This window comes from Rhinopithecus roxellana, chromosome 9 (genome assembly GCF_007565055.1).
Source record: "Rhinopithecus roxellana isolate Shanxi Qingling chromosome 9, ASM756505v1, whole genome shotgun sequence".
Lineage (NCBI taxonomy): Eukaryota > Metazoa > Chordata > Mammalia > Primates > Cercopithecidae > Rhinopithecus > Rhinopithecus roxellana.
In genome coordinates this window covers 55,192,023-55,214,413 of record NC_044557.1, presented here as the reverse complement: position 1 = coordinate 55,214,413, position 22,391 = coordinate 55,192,023, and the positions used below count along the sequence as shown (strand labels likewise).

At 36.3% G+C, this 22,391-nt stretch overlaps 1 protein-coding gene across 2 annotated transcripts in view; it reads right to left on the bottom strand.

Moving 5' to 3' along the window:
• SLC26A7 (solute carrier family 26 member 7) overlaps positions 1-22,391 on the bottom strand; it is a 155,574-nt gene that overhangs the window by 66,302 nt on the left and 66,881 nt on the right. For both annotated transcript variants that reach the window (XM_010364375.2, XM_030937653.1), the window contains exon 5: positions 15,768-15,932. In XM_010364375.2, coding sequence (XP_010362677.2) covers positions 15,768-15,932 — 165 coding nt within the window. The remainder of the gene's footprint in view (positions 1-15,767; positions 15,933-22,391) is intronic.

The following is a 22,391-nucleotide window of genomic DNA, read 5'->3' as shown; positions in this document are numbered from 1 at the left end:
AGTCATTCAGCATTAACTTACTTGTTTATTGTCACTTACTTTATACCAAGCACCATGCCCACTGCGAGGTCTACATAGTAAAATATTTAGACATTGCTTCAGTATTCACAGAGCTCATGGTCTAGTGTAGGAATTGCTAAGTAAAACAACAAATTAATGCATACAGTGCTATGGACATGGAAAGGGCACCTGAAATATATGACTTAGGGTTTTGAGTGGTGGTGGCGGGGGGGCCTTCTCAAAGAAGATAAATGGGAATTGGCCAGGTTATAGATGATAGAGGGAGTAAGAGGAAGAAACCTGATGGAAAATATTCTGCTTAAAGGGCATATTTGTAAAACTTAGAGCATAGAATGTGAGGGGAGGGGTGCATGACTTCCCGAAAAGTATGGTCAAGAAATCAATACAACTATTTGTCTTTAAAAGTGTGTAGCCCTGCTTGAAGTTATACCTACATCAAAGAATTTGCCTGAAACTAGGAAGAAAGTATAATACATTAACATCAAACACACAATCTTGGTAATCTGGGATGATCTGATGTGGCAGAAAAGGTAGGATCAATGTAAGAGTAAAATCAACCAAAAGAACAATATTAAAGCCCTTTTTAAAATCACAGGCTATGTTTCCATTAAGTGCCAATAACTCTTTGTTCAACAACTTAGAATGTTATTGATAGTTATGTAAGTATCTAATCTACTAGCACGAAAAAGATAGGGTGAGATTTTAAGGAACCCTAAATTAGGTGCTGAATAATAATAACCAGCCAAATACAATCTATCCTCTACATGAATGTTTGATATAAGGAAACACAACTGGAATTTTGTTGTCTGGAAATTTAACATAGTGCTTCTTAAATTCATACAGAATATTAAATGCACAGGATATATTAGAAAATGTTGCAAGAAAATATTTATGGGTTTATACTAACAAACATAAAAGTATATTTATAATAAGTCAAAACATGATACTAATAAAAAAATATATAAGAAAAAGCTGGGTGCAGTGGCTCACCACCCAGCACTGTGGGAAGCTGAGACAGGAGGATTGCTTGAGGCCAGGAGTTTGAAACCAGCCCTGGGCAATATAGCAAGACTCTTTCCCTACGAAAAATTTAAAAAATTAGCTGGGTGTGGTGGCATGCCCCTGTAGTCCTAGCTACCCAAGAGCCTGCTGCGGGGGGCGGGGGGATCCCTTGAGCCCAGGAGTTCTAGGTTACAGTGAGCTATGATTGCACCACTACATTCCAGCCTGGGCAACCGAAGGAGGTCCCGTCTCTAGCTTAAATATGTGTGTGTGTGTGTGTATTTAATATATATAAATACATATTAATTAAATATATATTAAATACATATTAATTAAATATATATATTAAAGAAATATATAGAGAGAGATAGGGTCTCTAACTTAAAAACATATAACATACATATGTGTGTATATATATATGAAAGATAGGGTCTCTAACTTAAAAACATATACATATGTGTGTATATATATAGGAGAGATAGGGTCTCTAACTTAAAAACATATAACATACATATGTGTGTATATATATATGAAAAAATTTAAAACAATAAAAACCCAGAAACACATAATAGTTGCATTATCCAACATTAAAGATTATCCAATATATCATGTTTGAACAAAAACTAAGCAGAATAAAATAAATTCTAGATTAAAAGAGGTTAAATGTAAAACCTGATGTCATAGAAAATAAAGATTTTAAAATTAGCAGAGGACATAAACAGATAACAAAAGAAATACAAATGGTCAATAAACATGAACAAAGAGCTCAATCACACTAGTAATCAAAGAACTGTAAATTCAAACAATAAGAAAGCATTTTTTCTTTTATCAAATTATTAATGATGCTTAAATAATAATAAATTAAATGTGTAATCTGGGGGAAGAAATGGGAACTCTTTTACATGCCCTTGTGAGTATAAATTGTTGCAATCCTTTGGTGATCTGATAACATGTATAGAAAGCCTTTGAAGGCAATACACATGTTAATTAGCTTGAGTGTGGAAATCATTTCACAATGTATACATATATCAAAACATCACATTGTACATTTTGAACATATACAATTTTTATCTGTCAATTATATCTTAATAAAGCTGAAAAAATAAACACTTTTGAACTGCTCTATTGTTTGCCTTAGCAATTCTACTTCAAAACATTAAGCTATGAACATAATTAAGCTCATGTGAAAAGACCTTGTTACAAAGATATTCACTGAAACATTGTTTAAAACAGCATTGAAAATGGAAACCATTTAAAGAGTAAAACAAAAGAGAACTGGTTGAATTCTCTAGGTTACATGTATACATATAATAGTCTACATCCATTAAATTCATTATTTTAGACAAAGTGTATATTTATTGACATGGAAAGACCTTCCTGTTATAATGCTAAGTGGGAAAAGAAAAGTTTCAAATAAATGTGCACGGTTTGACATTGTTATGGGCTCAGTTGTGTGGCCCCCTCCGAGTTCATATGTTGAAGTCCCAACCCCCAGTGCCTCAGAATGTGACTATACTGCAAATAGGGCCTTTAAAGAGGTGATTAAGGCAAAATGAGGTCATATGGGTGGGCCCTAATCCAAAATGACTGGTATCCTTATGAGAAGAGGTTAGAACACAGACATGAACCTTGTACAGAGGAAATACCATGTCAGGACACAAGGAGAAGGCCACCATCTACAAGCCAAGGGGAGAGGCCTTAAGAAGAGACCAAAATTGCCATCACCTTGATCTAGACTTCTCGATCACAGTCTCCAGGACTGTAAGAAATAAAGTTCTGTTGTTTAAGCCACCCAGTCTGTGATATTTGTTTTGAAAGCCCTAGAAAGCTAATACAGATATTACTTTTGATGAAATAAAATTTCATGCTTCTAAATATGTATGAATGTATCTGGAATGTTAACAGCTCTGCGTAAGAGCTTATTTGTATCTTCCATGTTTTCTCTTATGAAAATATATCACTTCGATAGCTTTAGGGTTTTAAATTGTCCTTACATGCTTATTTTCAAAATGTCTCTTAATTTCTCCTTCTCTTGAACATGCTGAATCCGGTTTTTGTAACTTCATTTCTATTTGTCCACAGCGAATTGGTCAAGTCTAGTTTCAGGTGACAAAGATTAGTTTTATTCTGGCACACAGGTTATTCTTATAGTGACCTAACCTTTTTGTATTCTTTGTCCTTTCTATTTAGCGTATTAAATATAATTTGACCACAACTCAAAATATTGAATCAAAACATAATATAGATAATGGGTTAAAAGAATTTATGTGGACTATATTCCTTAGAATATCATAAAATTCTGCTTAGTAGGTTTCCTCATCAAAAAACTCAGCCCGTCTGGCCCAAGGATCAAAAACTCCTGGTATAAAGGTGGTGCATCAGGTTGAGCCTGAATTCTGCATATTGAATTTTATCATTAACATGTTAACTCTTTTGAGCAAAGAAAATGTACTCAATTAAGTGGAGCCTTACTGGGTAAAAAGAATTAGGATAATGCAGGCTATCCAGACCCCCTTTTATCCATATGGTTAAAAGGACAATAACAAAAAACCCACTAGTTATGTAATCAGATACATTAATAAACACATTAGGGGTCAGGAAGCTTTACTTATTATCTTTTTCACATAACTCTATTTTATTCCATGCTACTTGAAAAGAAAAGTAGGTACTACAATATCATCATTATCTTAGATGCAGATGACATTTTTCCTCTCTGTCTCTATGTTGTGGATGATAACTGTTCACAGGATTTCTACAGAAGGAACAGGGTTCATTTCTTAAAGTTGCCCACTACTCAATCAATCCCAGGATAAAAATCCAAAATGAGAAATATTCTACAGGGAATGGGGATAGAGATGATATCAAAAAACAAATTGTCCAAATGCTTTCTGATGATTTTTCATGATTTGAGGATAAAATCGAGAATATTATTTAGACGATTTGTCAAGAAGAAGACAAATATCCAAGTATTTTCCAAGTATTTTAAAGCATTTAGAGAATATTTTTTCTGCTGTTTTATAGGGTATTAAAAGTATGCCATGACACTGTCTGTATAAGAAAGAGTAGAAATATGCAAAACTTCCAAGCCATACCAAATTTGCTGTAGTGTGCATTTTGAGAACATGTGTTTGCAGTAATAAAAATGACCACCCCAGAATGAACAGAATGAGAAACCCCCCCAGGGTTTTTATTGTCTGTCTGGATTAAACTACGGCTCATCAAGCAAAGCACATCTCACAAGATGCTCCAGAAGAACACGGGGGTGGATAGCTCATTACAACCAGCATGAAGAACACAATAGGAAAGGAGGCTGGTGAGGAGTGTCATTCTAATGACTGTCATGTGGACTGACAGAGAGAATCACAAGCTAAAACAGGCTCATGATAGATGGTTGGCATATGGAAAAAGAGATAGGAATGGGGCTAAGGGTAGACATGCACACACGCACACACACCTATTTACATATGCTCATTTAATAGAGTTCCAGGCATCCTAAGCACACATTAAATTTCTAATTTCTGGAATAAATCCAGTCATCTGAATACACTATCATGCACTAAGCTCCAGTAGATAAAAATTCCTATTGAGGATTAGCATTTTCTCCCCAGATCACAGAGAAGCAAAGATAATATTTATATCTGTATGGATAAATAAGTAAGCTATCTAACCAGAACTGCCCAGTCAGTGTAATAAAACTGTAATATTAGTTCATTACATATTGAGAGTTCAGCTCATTTTGAGACTGTAATATTGGTTGTTTAAATTTACCATTTAATATAATGACATAAAATGAAAAATATCAATATGCATAAACAATCCATCTTGAGGTAAATCACCTACCCACAGCACATGTATTGCTTCTCATTATTTTCTTTAGAGGTGAGGCTTTTTTCTAAAGTACTTCATAGACATTTACACACACACATATACACACATATAAATATACTTATATAATGTGTTTTATCTAATTTACCTTTCCTTATAAGCTTTTTTTTTCACTGATGGATTCTCAACTTCTAGAATGGTGTCTCAGAAAAAAGTGGATACTCAATAAATATTGTTGAATGAATGAATACTTGGGTCTAGCATAGTAATAGTAACAATAAGTCTGTAAATAGGCATAGATTTTACCTTGAATAAGTAGAATAACAAGAAGAGAAAAGATCCAGACTCTTCTCACTACCAATACTTGGATTACATCATATTAGGGGGATTTGCAGATATCAAGTATTCATTTATTCAACTTGTTTATTGAGGTTCTGTTATGTGCAAGACATTGAGTCAAATATTCAAGCTACCATTGCAGTAATTTTAAGTAATCCATCTTTGATATAGTCAAATTTTAATTTTATAAAAATGAAGCAAGATCAAGGCTGAAAAAGTTTATATTCAGTATTTAGTTAAGAAAAGATAAATAAAGGTCTCCCTGGGGCCACAGACATTGAATTCTCATTGCACGACTGTCATAAATTTCTAAACAAGGCACTGTAAAGAAATACCTATGCAGTAAAAAAAAAAAATACAAAGTTTATCCACTCTGTTAAATTTCGTAATACAAATAGAAAGATCTTATATGTTTAAAAAATACTAACAAGTATTAAAAATTACATAAACTTTCTGCTCAATACTTTATTAACCAGAAAATTCTATTAATCAAAACATTCTTTTCCTTGGCATTCTGGTTGGTCTAGGTTTTGCTGTAATAAAATGTACATGAGAAAAAAGGATTTAAATATTTTTAGAGCATAATGATATTACTGATAATAATTCTTCACTAGTAATGATGAATACATTTTTGAATTATCCATAAAGGGACCAAAAAGATTATTTGAATAAATATTTCTATGCAAAAAACAACACATAACCCTTTAGTAGCATTGTTTATCATTCCTGCACTATCTTGGCACTAAAGATCTGTGATAAATAAGTTTCTGTTTGACTAGAGAAACAACAGAGCATTAGCAAAATTAGCACACTGTAGTAAATCTATCAGCACACTATTTTAATAGTAGATATAAACTACAAATCTGCAATCTACAATTCTTAATTCCCAATATATGACTTTGAGTCAGTCATCAACCACAAAACCAGAACTATCTCCAGAAACGATGGTAACATCCATATATGCCAGCTAACACATGTGCATACTTTGGTTTGAAAGTGCATTTGGCATAATCAGTATATAGATAGGTGTCTAAAAATACGAACTGTTTTCTATGTCTCAAAAGGAGTGTATATTAAAATAAGACAACATTAGCACCACTGAATAAACTATTTTACTCATTTTATCTACTGTAAAGTCCTATGTTGAGTAAAATTTATTAATAATCTATCCATTTAGATGGTACTTCTATCAGAAGCCTCATCTCACAACACAGAGCACTGAGTGGTAGTCACGGCCCTGAAATAGCTTTGAAATGTGGTGTTAATTTTATTTATTGATTACATCACACGGATAACTTCAGTCTCATTCTAATTTAAAAAAAAAAACAAACAAAAAACAAGCAAAAACATAAAACCTCCTCACCATACATGGTTGGGTTACTGTAGTGAGTGAATTGTAGCCTCCCACACCCCGCCAAAAAAAAAAAGTCTACATTCTAAACTCCAGTGCCTGTGACTGTGACCTTATTTGGAAAAATAAGGTCTTTGCAGATGTAATTAAGTAAAGGATCAATCGTAAGATGAGAGCACCTACAATTACCTGGGTTGGCCCTAAATCCCATGATCAGTATCTTTGTAGAGACAGGAGAGAAGAACAAACAGTGGGGAAGGCCGTGTGAAGACAGAGGCAGAAGTTGGCATGATGCAGCCACAAGCCAAGGAATGCCAGGAGCCAGCAGAAGCTGAAAAGGCAAGGATGGATTCTCCCCTAGAATCTCCAGAGGGAGCGTGGACCAGATGAGACCTTGATTTTGAACTGTCTTCCAGAAATGTGGGAATAAATTTGTTTTGTTAAACCACCAGATTTGTGATAACAAGTTACAGTAGCCATAAGACGCCAGCACCAAATCTAATGCTGCTCACTTCTGAGACAACTCAAAGAGAGTATTATGGGCTGACTTGCGTTCCCTCAATATTCATATATTCAAATCCTAACCCCCAGTACTTCAGAATGTGACTCTATTTGGAGACAGGGTCTCTAAAGAAGTAATTAAGTTAAAAGGAAGCCATTAGGGTGGGCCCTAATCCAATATGATTGTCATCCTCCTAAGAATCAGGACACACAGACACAGGGGCTGTGCATGCCCAGGGATTCCACCATGTGAGGAAGCAGCAAGAAGGAGGCCATTTGCAAGCCAAGCGGGGAGGCCTCAAAAGAAACCAGTCCTGCCAGCACATGGATTGTGAATCTCCAGCCTCCAGAACTGGGAGAAATTAAATTTACGTTGTTTAAGTGACCTCGTCTATGACAGTTTATTGTGGCAGCCCTAGCAAGCTAATACAGAGGGCAGAGGGGATGCCAAGCTTTTGTTCTTAGAATCACAGATAGACCCTAGCAAATTCCCCTCTTTTCATGTTAGCTGAGGTAGAAGTATTCTAAAACACAAAAAGAAACAAAACAGACAGTTTTCAATAATAATTACCAAGTGATCAGTACTGTTAAGAGAGACAGCCAACTGAACGAGCATCTACCAAAGGACAATTAGGCATAGTTAATATTTGTGGTGAGGATTAAAACTAAAGTGCCTAACAAAGGAAATGTTCAGAAGACACTTGTCAGGACCAGAAAAAAAACCTTAAAAATCAACCAGTTCCACACATTTATTCTGCAGAAATAGAAACCAAGGCTCCGAAGACTAGTGTCCTGCCCCAGGTGACTTGGCTTGTGTGTGACAAAATCAGGATTTTGACACAGGTCCCCTCAACCCTAGACAAACACCTGCACGTTTTACCAATGCCTCTCTCATGATTTTTCTGTCCAGCAAAGAATTTTTCCAAATCTCCTTGCTGGTTCCTTTTCCCTTGGGTTATGGAGGGAAGATGCTATCTCTTTGAAGAGGAGACTATTGTGGAGCATGAAGTCTTAGATTTGGGGTTTTAGTGGTGGTATTCAATGGCACCTGGCTGCTTCTCAGGTATATGAGGTCTTCTCACCCTCCAGCCTTGTGCCTTCAACATCAGCAGCAGAGTCACATTAGTACAAGGGAAGCAATAAGCCTTCCAAGTTGATTCTGAAAGCTGTTAGTACACAGACCATGGCCTTTCTTAACATAAACGTATTTGGTGAAAGCCTACCTGTATCTATACAGTGACCTCACCCTCCATTCCTGAAGGGAGAGGAATTTTCACATTTTTGCCTATCACAGGCAGAGGGAGGGTGGTGCAGGGGGAGCTCAGGAAGAAGGAATGGGGAAACTGTTTAAACTTAGTCACTTCCTAGAAGAGTAGGGGAATTAACACTTTCAGGCTCTATGCTGGCCATCTCATACACAGTGATTCATTTAATTTCTTAATTAATGCAAGGTGAGTATTATTATTTCCATTTAATGCATGAGGAAAATAAGACTTGGAGAGGTTAGCTAAATTGCTTAAGGCCACACAGAAATTGAACAATGGAGCTGGCATGTAGTTCTTGGTCTTTTCTCACATATAAAACAAGAGTAGGGTCTGGTCTTGTAGCCAAACCTCAGGAGTTAATGAAATAGAATCACAAAATTTCTGAAATTCCACCAGAAAGAAACTTAGAAGCAAACACATTCTGTCTTTCCAACATCCCAAGCTTGTATCTACCTTAGGGAATTAGCATTTGCTGCTCTTTCTTCGTAGAATACTCTTAAATCATTCTATGGCTGGGTCTCTCTCATCCTTGTAGCCTCCATTCAAAAGCCATGTCCCCAGAAAAGGTTTCCCAGGCCATCTTATCTAAGCAGACCCAACCCTGTCACTTGACCACATTGGCCACCTTCAGTCACACCACCTTGTTTCCTTCATTAACACTATCTGAGATTACTTTATTTGCCAATTTGTTTGTCTCCTCTCTCCATACTTTGCATCCTTCCTCAGTGTTTCAATAAAATTCCATGGGAACAAAAATGTTATTGTCAACTGCATCCTCAATGCCTGCGAGGTGATCAATTTGTTGAGTAAATCTGTTCTAGCGGTTCTTTAATCAAGGATGCATGTTGATCTCTTCATACTCATGTGTAGCTTGTAAAGTCCCTCCAGATTATTCTGATTATTCTGTTGGACAATTAAGGCAGCTTTCACATCCTTGGAACCTTTAAACATGAGTCATGATTGCCCAGGCATGCCGTCTCCCCACCCCAACTTGCTTTCAAGCTCGTTGCATTTGAATCCTACGTCCAAGCAGATCTAAATTCCTGCTCAGGGGCACCTAAAACCAACTCTGATCCTTTAAAACTTGATGTTTGCACAAGTCCTCCTTGTTCATAAGAATGTGATGTCTCTTATCAACTTTGCCTATATCATTATATATCATTAAACATTTTAGAATAGGTATTGATAAGATCAAGCCCCTCAAATCCCACCTCCCTCTAAAGTAGTGAACATAAATAGAAAAACAAGAAAAATATAGGCTGGGTACAGTGGCTTATGCCTGTAATCCCAGCATTTTGGGAGGCCAAGGTGGGCAGATCACATGACGCCAGGAGTTCAAGATGAGCCTGGCCTACAAGGCAAAACCCCATCTCTACTAAAAGTGCAAAAATTACCCAGGCATGGTTGTGCACATCTGCAATCCCAGTTACTCCGGAGGCTGAGGCACGAGAATTGTTTGGACCCTTGAACCCGGGAGGTGAAGGTTGCAGTGAGCCGAGATGGCACCACTGCACGCCAGCCTCAGTGGCAGAGTGAGACTATGTCTCAAAAAAAAAAAAAAAAAAAAAGAGAAAAGAAAAAGATTAAACTGGATATTAATCACAGGCTATATTTTTATCAGTACAAAAAAAAAACACACACACACACAAAAGACAGAAGAAAAACCAACACTCTGGTAGTTTTTTTACATGATTATACCCTAATTTCTCATCAATAACTATATGATACACTGGGAATAAATCCATTTGCTATTATTTCAAGGGATACAATAAGTCTCAGAACAAATGTGGTCTAAGGGAAGTGTGGTATATTAAATAGCCAAAGACATCATGAGTATACAACACTCACTTGGACCAAACATACAACCAGGCATTCCAAGGTCCAAGTGGCATCCAGTCATCTCTTGTTTGGTAAATTAGTTTAATTTGAATTACTTGAGCACTGGATTTTGTGGTGACGCATTTTTCAGTGAATTGTAAGAGATGGAGAGAGCTTAGCCTAACATGGTGGAGTTGCAAAAATATTTGCTTTCTGATTTAGAATCCTAAAGTAACCTCGGCTACAAATTTCCACATACTTGTTTTGTATCCAAATTAAACCTGCCACATCTTCTATCCCCTGCATCACTGATTGAATCAAGTTACAGATGAACATTCTTTTTCTCTCCGCCTTAATTTATTCTGTCCATTTTTCAGGGCATACTGAACATTCCTGCAATTCACAATAGAGATGTCACAATATCTGCAGAGAAACTGTGAGCTTTCACAAACCATCAAAGCGTGTTCTTGATTCAGAAATCCCACAGGGCCTAAGTCTACAAAGTAGATTTGCTCTCCACCTATAAACCCCATTTATACATATTTAATTGTGATCTTATTCTCTATAAAAGAAAAGGTTTCATTGGCTCTGACTTCCTTCTGACATTTCTATCCCATTTTATTAATGTTCTTGGTTCCTCCTTTGCAGTCTTTGCAGTACAAACTAGAAAAGTACTTTGCTTGTACTTCAGGGGTTGGGGTGGGAATTAAACTGTTTTCCAGTTCTGAAACTACCCATTTTTGAGGAAGGAAATAAAAACTTCCAAGAAGGATGGCTGAAGATATTGCCAAGCTTGTCTTTTGCTCTTGGGTTTAGTGTACGTAACTGTACATAATTATTTAGAGCAGTGCTCATATAAAGCCATGCCAATGAAAGTATCCTTGCCAAATTTATCACAGGCTGCTGCAGGCTGAGATACTGGCGCCATCTCAAAGAAACCCACATGTGCTAATACAAACTAGGAATTTTTGTAATTTTTATTGTGCCTTTTGGAGGAAAACATCCTTTCTGATAAAAAGATACTTCATCATTCCTCAATTTAAAAATTTTTTTGTAAATAAGAATTAAACTTTTTCTTCTTATCTGTGCAAGGAACCAACTTACTGGTCAAATATCTGAATTTAAAGGAAGCCAAGAATAGAACAATTTAACTTCTGAGCCAGGATCCCAAGACAGAAGTGACCCTTATAACATTATTGTTTCTGCTTTTTTTAAAAGATATTGCAACACTGTTTATAATTTATTAAGTGGGTTTATAACTGCTGAGGGAGATTTGAGCAGAACTGTTGAAAACATTTATAAATAAAAATAAACTAAAAAACATAGCTTTTCTTTAATTGTAATGATCAACCCCCACTAACAGAAGACATATTTGTTTCTAAAGGTTTTATAAATGTTCAAGCCATTCTTAAGTCATTAAAATACATATAAGTTTGTTTTGTTATTTAGTCTTTTTAAAAAATCTGATTAAGGGTCCTCTATAGAAGAAAAGAATTGGTATCTATTACTTAAGTGGTACTTAAAAAAATCTGTAATTTGTTACATTGAACTATTAACTACTAGTGAGAAAGATAATGACTTCCACTTAATGAACACCTATGTTCAATGCTTTTCATTTTGGAAATGAATTCCAAGAAGTATAATTATCATCAGTGTACAAAACAGACAAGACAACTGGAAATCAAAGACACTGGGTCATTAGCTCAAGTTATGGCTAGAGCTGTGGTCTGAAGACTGGTTTCTATGATTCTAAAGCTCTTTCCCCTGTTGCCTCTTTCTAAGGAAAAAAAAAAATCAGTGTCTACCTGATTGTATGAGCCCTAATAAACTAACAAGAGCTAAAAGTTACCTCAGAGAAAAAAATTTTTTTTCCCAATGTACACCTGAAAAAGAACGCATTGATGTAATCTTTAAACCATCATTCTTACCAAACTATCACAAGAACAGAAAACCAAACACCGCATGTTCTCACTCATAGGTGGGAACTGAACAATGAGATCACTTGGACTCGGGAAGGGGAACATCACACATCAGGGCCTATCATGGGGAGGGGGGACGGGGGAGGGATTGCATTGGGAGTTATACCTGATATAAATGACGAATTGATGGGTGCTGACGAGTTGATGGGTGCAGCACACCAACATGGCACAAGTATACATATGTAACAAACCTGCACGTTATGCACATGTACCCTAGAACTTAAAGTATAATAAAAAAAATAAAAAATAAAAATAAAAATAAAATAAAAAATAAATAAATAAAAATAAAGTTTACTAAGAACCAGCCATAATACTAAAAGAAAGACAGTTTAACCAGAAGTATATGAATATAGAGATAAAACTTTAAGAACAATTTTAAAGAGTAAAGAGTTACCTGTGAAGGAATTTAGGAAGGTTAAATAAAAGGGTAAGTTAGGCCTAATTATATCCACTCTTCTTAGCAATATAGTAGGGTCATGACAGTTATTCTGGAGGCTCCCTTTGAATATGCGGACCCTAGAAATTCTCAAAGGGCATTCAGAGTTCTAGGGGAAAGCCTTAGTAATGTTTAACACTCTGGAAGAACTCCTCGCCTGAGGAAACTCTTTAACAACTTTCAGCCAGAAAGAAAGAGCAGCCCAACCACCTGAGCTTTGCTGGAGTCGGGGCGTGTGTTCCTCACGCCAGATGTAGAAAAGGGGAAGGCATTATGGCATGTTTATCTCTCAAGCCTATGAGAAGTCTGTTATCTATCATCTAAGAGGGCAGAACTGAGCACAAATCCCTACCTGAATCTGATTCAAATTGCTCCCTAAAAATATTTCATTGTGGCAAGGACACCTGCCACCCCAGAGCAACCAAAGAGATGGAAATATTAGCCGTTCATACTCATCCAACTCAACTAGGGAATGAGATTCTCTGAATAGTGCAGAATCAGACATCCCCTGGGAGGAAGACACTGTAGAAACCACATAGTGGCAGAATAAAGAGACCCCAATCTGCAGACCTCAACCTAAGAATAATCAGTGGACATTTTGATTGGCTAAAACTGGATTCTTTTGACACAAATGAGTAGCCCACCTGAGACTATTAGGAATCATGACTGGTTCATTGTGCAAGAGTCTTAAATATTCTAGATATCCAATTTATGTTCCAAGAATATCAGTAACATGTGCTTTATCTCTCATCAGCCTGAATTGCTTTCTAAAAGGATATAACAATTGTGAAAACTCAGAGGCAGGATGCATGTCAAAGAGTGAAAAGTCATGCAAATTGTCAACTCATTTTCCCGTAGGTTCTTTGACATGCTAGCCAAGGCCTGTATGATATCCTCTGCTCTACATCCTTGCTGAGTTCAGCTCTGCTTCTTTATGTAACACTTAAATGATCCAGGGGCAAGTGTAGCCATCATCAGATTCTCTCAGCCTACGTACACCAAAGCGCACTTCTCAATATCCCAGTGCAACCTGTGCATGATGTAAGATTTATTTCTTAATCTAACACTCAGATCACCAGAATTTTTCGCATTGCAATATCAACATCCATTTGAAACCTTGGCAAAGAACCAAAGCACCATTCCCATCTAACAGCCTCACAGTACAGGACTCTGTGATATTGAAAAGCAAGAGCAACTTTTTTTTTTTCATTTTCCATCAACACAAAGCATAGCAATTTCCATCAACTGAGTAACGTGAATTTAAAGCTAGCAGTCTAAAAATATGCCCAAATCTGATTCCGTTTCAGTGTAAAGTTTTGAAGAAAGACCTCTACCTGGCCAACATGGTGAAACCCTGTCTCTACTAAAAATACAAAAATTAGCTGGGCATGGTGGCACGCACTGGTAGTCCCAGTTACTCAGGAGGCTGAGGCAGGAGAATCGCTTGGGTTCCCAGGGTTCTCAGGAGGCGGAGGTTGCAGTGAGCCAAGATCGTGCCACTGCACTCCAGCCTGGTGACAAGCGAGACTCCATCTCAAGAAAAAAAAAGAAACACCTCCAAAAAGTCCCACAGTGTTGACCTACAAGACTAGGCTAAAGTAGCTTGCAGTTTACCTCACAAAAAAACAAAATGAAAAACAAAATCACACACAAAATCCTTTAACTGAAGGGTTTAATAGACGTTTATACACAATGCCACCAGAGAAGCAAGCTGAAAGACCAATGTCATTCTCACAGCAGGCTACCCTGCTTCTTGAACACAACTAGAAAAAAAAAAGATGATCGTTGTGTATGCAGATATGATTCAAGAGGCCAAGTGGTAATGGACAGTCATTTCTTTAAGCTGCACATGTGAGGACAAGCAGGTCATTTCCAGGTGAAAGGTCAAGACAGAAACTATCACTGCTTTGGTTCTGTCGTGTAGACCTGCTGTCACTGAAAGTCTTAAACTTTCAACCAGTCACCTGACAGCTTACAGCTACTTTGGTCGGCTTTTGTTTGAGCTGGAGCTTGGAATTATGTTGCTTCCAGACCCAGTTCCAGTGTTCTTGTTTTAGTGTTAATCATTCTTACAATGAATGAATCATTGAGCAGGATATTATGTAAGAAATAGATATTCAGAACCAGCTTCCAGTTCCGTGTTACCAATTGCTTTTTATTGACTACTTTACCAACTAATCAGAGAAACACACTTAGACAAGTGATACCATTTTTTTCACATATCAAATGGTCATTGAAAAAATAGCCATAACCAGAGTTGACAATGATAAGGTCAGAGTAAAATATTAATGGATACAACTTTTCATATTGAAATTTATACCCCTTTGATCTAATAATTATATTATAGGAATTTATCCTACTGAAACAATCAATGGCGCAGAGAATAATATGCAAATAAAGAGGATCCTCGTGGGGCCATGTATAATACAGAAATGCCAGAAACAATCTCAGTAACACATAGATAAATTACCATACTCCATTCATTGAACTCCTTCCAGCCATTAATATTCAAGAAAATTAAGAATGACAATACTCTCATTATGAAACAAAAAATTAATGTTATTTAGTATACAGCAATGCATAAAGTTAAACAAAACAAAGTTTGGTTGTCATCAAATTCATTAACAAGACTTTTTAAAAAATAAACCTCTAATAGGAAATGAGTTCTTGAGCAGTTACAGATTTTAGGTCCACTTCAAAAACAAACCCAAGAACAAAGGAGTGTTGTTAGAAAAATGTGTTGCAAATGGCCAGGTGCTGCTCTCTTTCTCAGGTTCAGGTGGTTTTTAATAGCTGATTGTCTGCTACTGAGGCTCTAGACACCAATTTCGACCAGGCCTCTGATTTAATCCATACCAGGGGTTGCAATACTGAAAGAATGTGGGGGAGTGCACTACTGTTAAACTGGGCCATAATTCCAATGGATGACTTCCATTAGAAGTTGGCAACAATACCTGGCTCATAAAAAACTCTAGTTATTTTTTTTCTAATTATGTCCCCAAATTAGCTCATATTCAAGTGTTCATTACAAGGAATAATTTCCAAGATTAGTAGAAATTATTCACTAAATTAGTTTTACACCTTAAGTCACACTCAAAATATCCTATAAGATTTTATTTAAATCCAAGTTGCTTTAATACAGAAAAATCTCAGTATTGTAATTAACCAAATTCTACTTTGTGAAACTTGCACATTCAAAAGATATGTATGAAAACATATGAAAAACTCACATAAAAGAATCCAAGTGGTCCGGATATATACGGCATTTTCATTCCCAAGAGATATTTGACTTGTGAAGTCACCACATGGGTGGCAGCCCCAGTTGTCATTGCGCTGATCACAGGCTCCGTGACCACGAATGTGGCACTGCCCAGTTGCAGCACAAACATGGCCACCTAAGAGGAGAAGGGAGGAGTGAGATGAACTTTCAGATGAAACTCCCCAAAGTTCCCAGAGGGGTTAATGTCTGACACATTTTCATTTTCATTTGATAGAATCATAGGGAACTGATGTGTAACAAGTTTCTTACATTGTATATATACAATATCTTGAGTTTCCCTGAGCACATTGTTAGGTTCCAAGAGGATTCAAAGGTTTCAAATGTTATTAGGTACAATGCCAGTATCTCAATTAAAATTAACACAATGTTTTTTCTAAATTTAGACTTTTCTCTTTTCCTAATTCTATGTGTTTCAAAAAAGGGAAATACACTCAAATCAGTTTAATATATGGGTCTATGTGGAAGAGAAATCAAATTTGCATTACTATATCTGTAATTTAAAATTTTAAAAAGGAAAAGACATGATTCACTACTTTATACCCAGTAGGCATAAAACCTCAAAAGCACTGAAGAGAGAAAGCCATTCCTCAAGATTCTCCCGGGTTCTGAGAAATGGGAACATACTCTTTGACCAGATACTCGGTCAAGTAGTAACCCATTTATGCCAGAGGCAGCAAATTTATTTTGTGAAAAATCAGATGTTGGTGATGACCTTGAGCAGTAGGATATAAATAATTCCCACAAGCTTACGTTGCAATAGTGGAACACTAGGCATAATTATTAAGGGCCAATATTTAATAAGAAAACATTAGGACTTATTTGTATATGTGGCACCACAAAAGACAGATAGGGTAAAGATACACGTCTTAAGAAGCCCAGAAATCAGTATAAAAATCATTGTCCTTCAATATTTCCTTACTCTTCATAGCATCATCCTCCATCTCAAAACCATTTCATGACCAGGCAGAATCATCACCTTTATGTAGAAGCTGTGCATTGAACTCCGCTGGGCAAAAGTTGACAGGAATGACAGGAAGCAGCAAAACTCTTCTCTTTTTTCTTGTTTTTTTTTTTTTTAGATAAGGTCTCACTTTGTCACCCAAGCTGGAGTACAGTGGCATGACCATGTCTCACTGCAACCTCCACCCCCCAGGCTCAAGTGATCCTTCCATTTTAGCCTCCTGAATAGCTGTGACTACCGACAAATGCCTGGCTCTTTTTATTTATTTTTGTTTATTTATTTATTTATTATTTATTTATGTATTTATTTTGTAGAGACAGGATCTCACTGTGCTACCTAAGCTGGTTTCAAAATCTTGGGCTCAAACAATCCTCCTGCCCTGGCCTCCCAAAGTACTGGAATTACAGGTGTGAGCCACCACACCTGGCCTCTTCTAACTCCTGATACTTCAATAACGAGTGTTCTTCCTTTGCCAGAGAGATTTCAGAAGATGGCCCACACTTTGGCTTAATGCAACTGTGTAAACTCTGTCATAGAAACTGCAAAAAGTAAAATTCACTATTTTGAAAGTAACGCTAAATTACATTCACAAGTATAAGCACTAGAAAATGGAAACAAAAGAGGTCATGCTGATATAACCTCTTAATGTGTTAATTACAATATTTAGGCCAGGTCTTAAAATTCTTGTTGGTAAGCCCAGTGTAGTAGCTCATGCCTGTAATCCCAGCACTTTGGGAGGTAGAGGCAGGAGGCTCATGTGAGCCAAGAAGTTTAAGACAAGCCTGGGCAACATGTGAAACCATGTCTCCTAAAAAAAAAAAAAAAAAATTAGTGTTGAGTGTGGCAGCGAGTTCCTGTAGTACCAGTTACTTAGGAGGTTGAGGTGAAAGGGTGATCTGAGCCCAGGAGGTAGAGGTTGCAGTAAGCTGTGGTCACACTACTGCATGCCAACCTGGGCGACAGAGTGAGACCCTGTCTCAAAATATATATATATATATATATATAGTTGGCAAATGAAATTAACTCTTAAAGAAATCAGAGGGAAGGATAACAATGAGATCTCCTTTTATCAAGAGGTCACAGTGATGAAAATGAGAAATATAAAGTGATATCTGGCACCACTAAAGCATAAATTGCAAAATATACTATTTCTTTATTTTGATCATAATACAATAACCCCTTTACCAAAAGCAGTAATGCTCTGAACCTGAATTACAGTGGATTTTCCTGGGCTCAAATCTGAAAATTTGAACCTATATTCTGATCCAAGTTCTACCACATCCTAGGTTTGTGATCACAGAAAACCTACTGAAATTCTCCAAGCCTCATTATCATCTATAAATTATTAGAGTTAATTTTGCCTTATTTTGTAGAGTTGTGTAAGGTGAGTGTCAAATAATATATGCAAGGACTTCGAAACCTATAAAATGCTTAACCTATGATGTAGGAAGAACAACAGGGAACGTCATACATATTTACCTAGTATGGAAAACCAGTCACCACTTTTGCAAACGTAGAAAGGGCCACACTACATTTTCTAACTCTGTAAAACTTAAAAGAGTCTAATGCAAAAGGAAATGTATTTAAATTGTTTACAGTTTAGCAGCCACCTTTTACTCAATACATAATAAAGAAAATAATATGGGGTGCCAATGTGGATATCAGGCAATCTGTTACCGCCAACTCAGGATGCCAAAGCAGCAGCTTCTGCTACTAACAATTTTTTAGTGACTGTATTTGTCAAAGAGAGATGTTCTGAGGGAAATACCCAAGCAATCAATTGTGTTGGCACAAGTGGAACATGGTGATTTTTTTTTTTTTTTTTTGGCAACTTTTGATTTGTGGTCAGTTGGTTTTCATCCTGAAAACACAATCAGCTATGAAAAACATTGAACCAATTATTCCCAATTTCTCTACTAATAAGTTAGTTCCAACTTATGACATTGACTCTTACAAGCCACGAGGATGAAATTAGCATATTACTGAGGTACGATGAAAACAAGAGTTGAATTTTCATTTAGGCCAAATGTAGAATACAAGTCTGTGAAGTGGCAAAACTAGTGTGGGTACATGGAATTTATGCATACTTGGAAGGTTGGAAAATTTGCATCAGTATGCCAAGTAATCTTGAGGCCTTGTATAGAACCATCATCATTTTACCTTCTGTTTTCCACTCGTTTCCTAAACTCCAGTGCCTACTGAGAGGGTTAAATGATTTGCCCTGCCTGGGAAACAAAGGTTACCTAACCTTAAGTGGTCACCTACCATACCGCGTCAAGCTAAACCACCATCTTCTAGTAGCAGCTTCTTTGTCATTTCCACAATTTAAAAGTTACAAACAAAAGAGTCCAGAAGAAGTTCAAGATATAAAAAGAGTTCAACCATTTCAAGTATTAAAAAATATGGGAACCTACTTGCAATGCAAATGAGAAAAGATGAATTATGCTCTTTTAAAATATCTAAAGACTCAAAATATATAGAATGTATATTGTAACATTCTACTTGTATACATCATTATACTTTAAAAAAAATCCTCCTACCAAAAGATAAATCTTTAACATGGAGAGTTCTTGACTCTGAAAGGTCAAGTTCCTTAAAGACCTCATTTCTGATACAAACCATTGGGCATATGAAGGATGATTAAAAACATATGAGGTTTAACTGAGGAGAAATTTCTCTCTTCTGGATGACAAACTTCTTAATTACCCAAGACAATGGCAGACGTGTTAAGAGGGAAGAGGAAGAAGAGAAGTAGTAAAGGAAGGGGAACTAGCGGAGAATGGGGAGGAGAGATTTAAGAACTCCCTCTTTTCCCACCACTCAAATTTTAGTAGCTTATTCACACTGACATTAGGAATCTGGAAAACAGAGGCTGGTGTACACAGCTCAAAGGTCGCAAGTACACAAGCAACACAGGCTTTGCAAGAGGGTCGCATAGATTGAACCATGTTTGTCTTCAAACTGAAGTATGTGAAATGGGGCTTTCCTAGAATCTTGTGCTTGGAGACCCAGTATTTAAATTTGATATCAATTAAAAAATCAAGGATTTTTAAAGCTAATTACTTTATAAACAGCCACATCATCTCCTTTTACCAGTAATATAGATGATAATATTTCTAATCTAACTAGTCAACTCCCAAAAACCTGGCCATGCAATATTTCATGAGGAAATTAATTTCATACAGTATAGTTCAGCTATTTGTAGTAATGCTGTTGTTGCGGGCTAATGCTGAAATCCTCTGACAAACATTATCAAGATTCACTAGCATGATACTATTTGGTAATGCTTCTGTAAACACCATGTGTTCCACATTAATTGAATGTATCTCAGATTTCAGGCCAACTTTTTTTTTGCAAGTAGCCTTCAAATATTTTAAAATAACAAAGAGTACATAGGAAACAATTATATTAGCCAAGTGAATAGAATATAGAATGCATTTTAGGTTATGTTGGTTTGTCTGGTATCTGGCTTTTACATTATACCAAATCACTTATTGGTCCATTCAATTAATATTTATCGAATACCTACTAAGAGTTAGGCACAGCACTGTTGCAGAATACACAGCTTCTCACGATACAGTTCAATCCTAAAAGATTGTATAGAGACGTGAAATGACGATGTTGGTAAAGGGAACTGTTAACTAGGACCATGAAGAAGAATGATATAGGTGACTGGATGGTAAAATCTGAAAAGTTGTTTGGGTGGGGCCTGAAATGTTAAAGAGCCCTGTGTTGTATGCTGAGTAATACATTCAGGTTTGGGGGAAAGAGTTAAATTGCTGATGACATTAGGAAAACAATTCAGTCTTATTCGGAGATATGGAAGAAAAAAACCTCTATGTGACCAGAGGTCTTGAGAAGAACAAGGCTGAAGTATTCATACTTTCTGATTTCAAAACTTATTTTAAAAAGCTATAGTAATCAAAGCAGTGTGATACTGGCACAAAAAGATATATAGACCAATACAATAAAATGGCCCAGAAATAAACCCATGCATACATGGTCACATGATTTTTGACAAGCATACAAGACCATTCAATGAAGGAAAGGACAGTCTTTTCAACAAATGGTTCAGGGAAAATTGTATATGCATATGCAAATGAATGAAGTTGGACCCTTACCTAATACCATATACAAAAATTAATCAAAATGGTTCAAAGATCTAAATATGAGACCTGAAATTATAAAATTCTTAGAAGAAAACATGGAGCAAAAGCATCACAACATTGGATTAGGCAGTGCTATTCTTATATCACACGAAAAGCACGGGTACCAAAAACTAAACAAATTGGGCTTCATGAAAACTTTAAAAATCTGTGCATCTAAAGACACTATCAACAGAATAAAAAGGAAACCCACAAAATGGGAGAAAATATTTGCAAATTATATATCTGATAAGTGTTAATATCCACAATAGATAGACAACTCCCAAAACTCGACAAAAACAAATATCTGATTCAAAAACAGGCAAAGGATATGTATAGACATCTCTCCAAAGAAGGTATACAAATGTCTAATAAGCACATGAAAAGATGTTCAACATCACTTATCATTAAGAAAATGCAAATCAAAACTACAATGAGAGAGCACCTCACATCCATTAGGATGACTACTATCACACCCACACACACACACACACATACATACACCCATACACACACAGAAAATAAGTTTTGGCAAGTACATGTAGGAATTGCAAAACCTGTGTTCTGTTGCTGGGAATGTAAAATGGTATAGCCAATACAAAAAGCAGTATGATGGTTCCTCAAAATATTAAAAATAGAATTACCGTATGGTCCAACAATTCCACTTGGGGGTATACATGCAAAATAAATGTTGAAAGCAAGATCTCAAAGATATATGTTTACACTGATATTTATAGCAGCATTATTCAGAGTAGCTACAGTGGATACCCAAGTGTCCATCAATGGATGAATGGATAAACAAAATGTAGTATATAAAAACAATAAAATATTATTCAACCTTATAAAGGAAGGAAATTCCAAAAATGTAACAACATGGATGAACCTTGAGGACATTATGCTAAATGAAATAAGCCAGTCTCAAAATGGCAAATACTGTATGATTCCACTTACATGAAATACTTAGAGTCATCAAAATCACAGAGAAATAAAATAGAATGGTGGTTTCCAAGGGCTAGAGGAAGTGAGGAACGGGAGTTATTATCTAATGAGTATAGAGTTTCAGTTTTACAAGTTGAAAAAAGTTATGGAGACATATGCGTGAAAGAAAAATAAAAACTTGGGACCTCAAATCTATAAGCCAAAAGGAAAAGAAATAAGCTGAAAGCTGAGTCATGCAAGAAAGTGCCTTTCCTTTTGTTACTAGGCAGATAGCTACAGATAAAGGTTAAATATCTCCACAGGTAGCCACTCTATGTTTACCTTATCTTATGTAAAGTGCTGATATACTGAGGGCAAGAGGAATACGTAGTTAATAATTCCCCTACCTGCTCCTATTCCCTTGCTACATGTGGATTACCACATCCTCCCTCTTTCTCCTCCAGCCTGCTTTTCCCCTTAAAATATTGAAGCCCACGGAATCCTTTGGAGAAAAGCACAGACCACAGACCACTTTTCTGTGACGCCATGT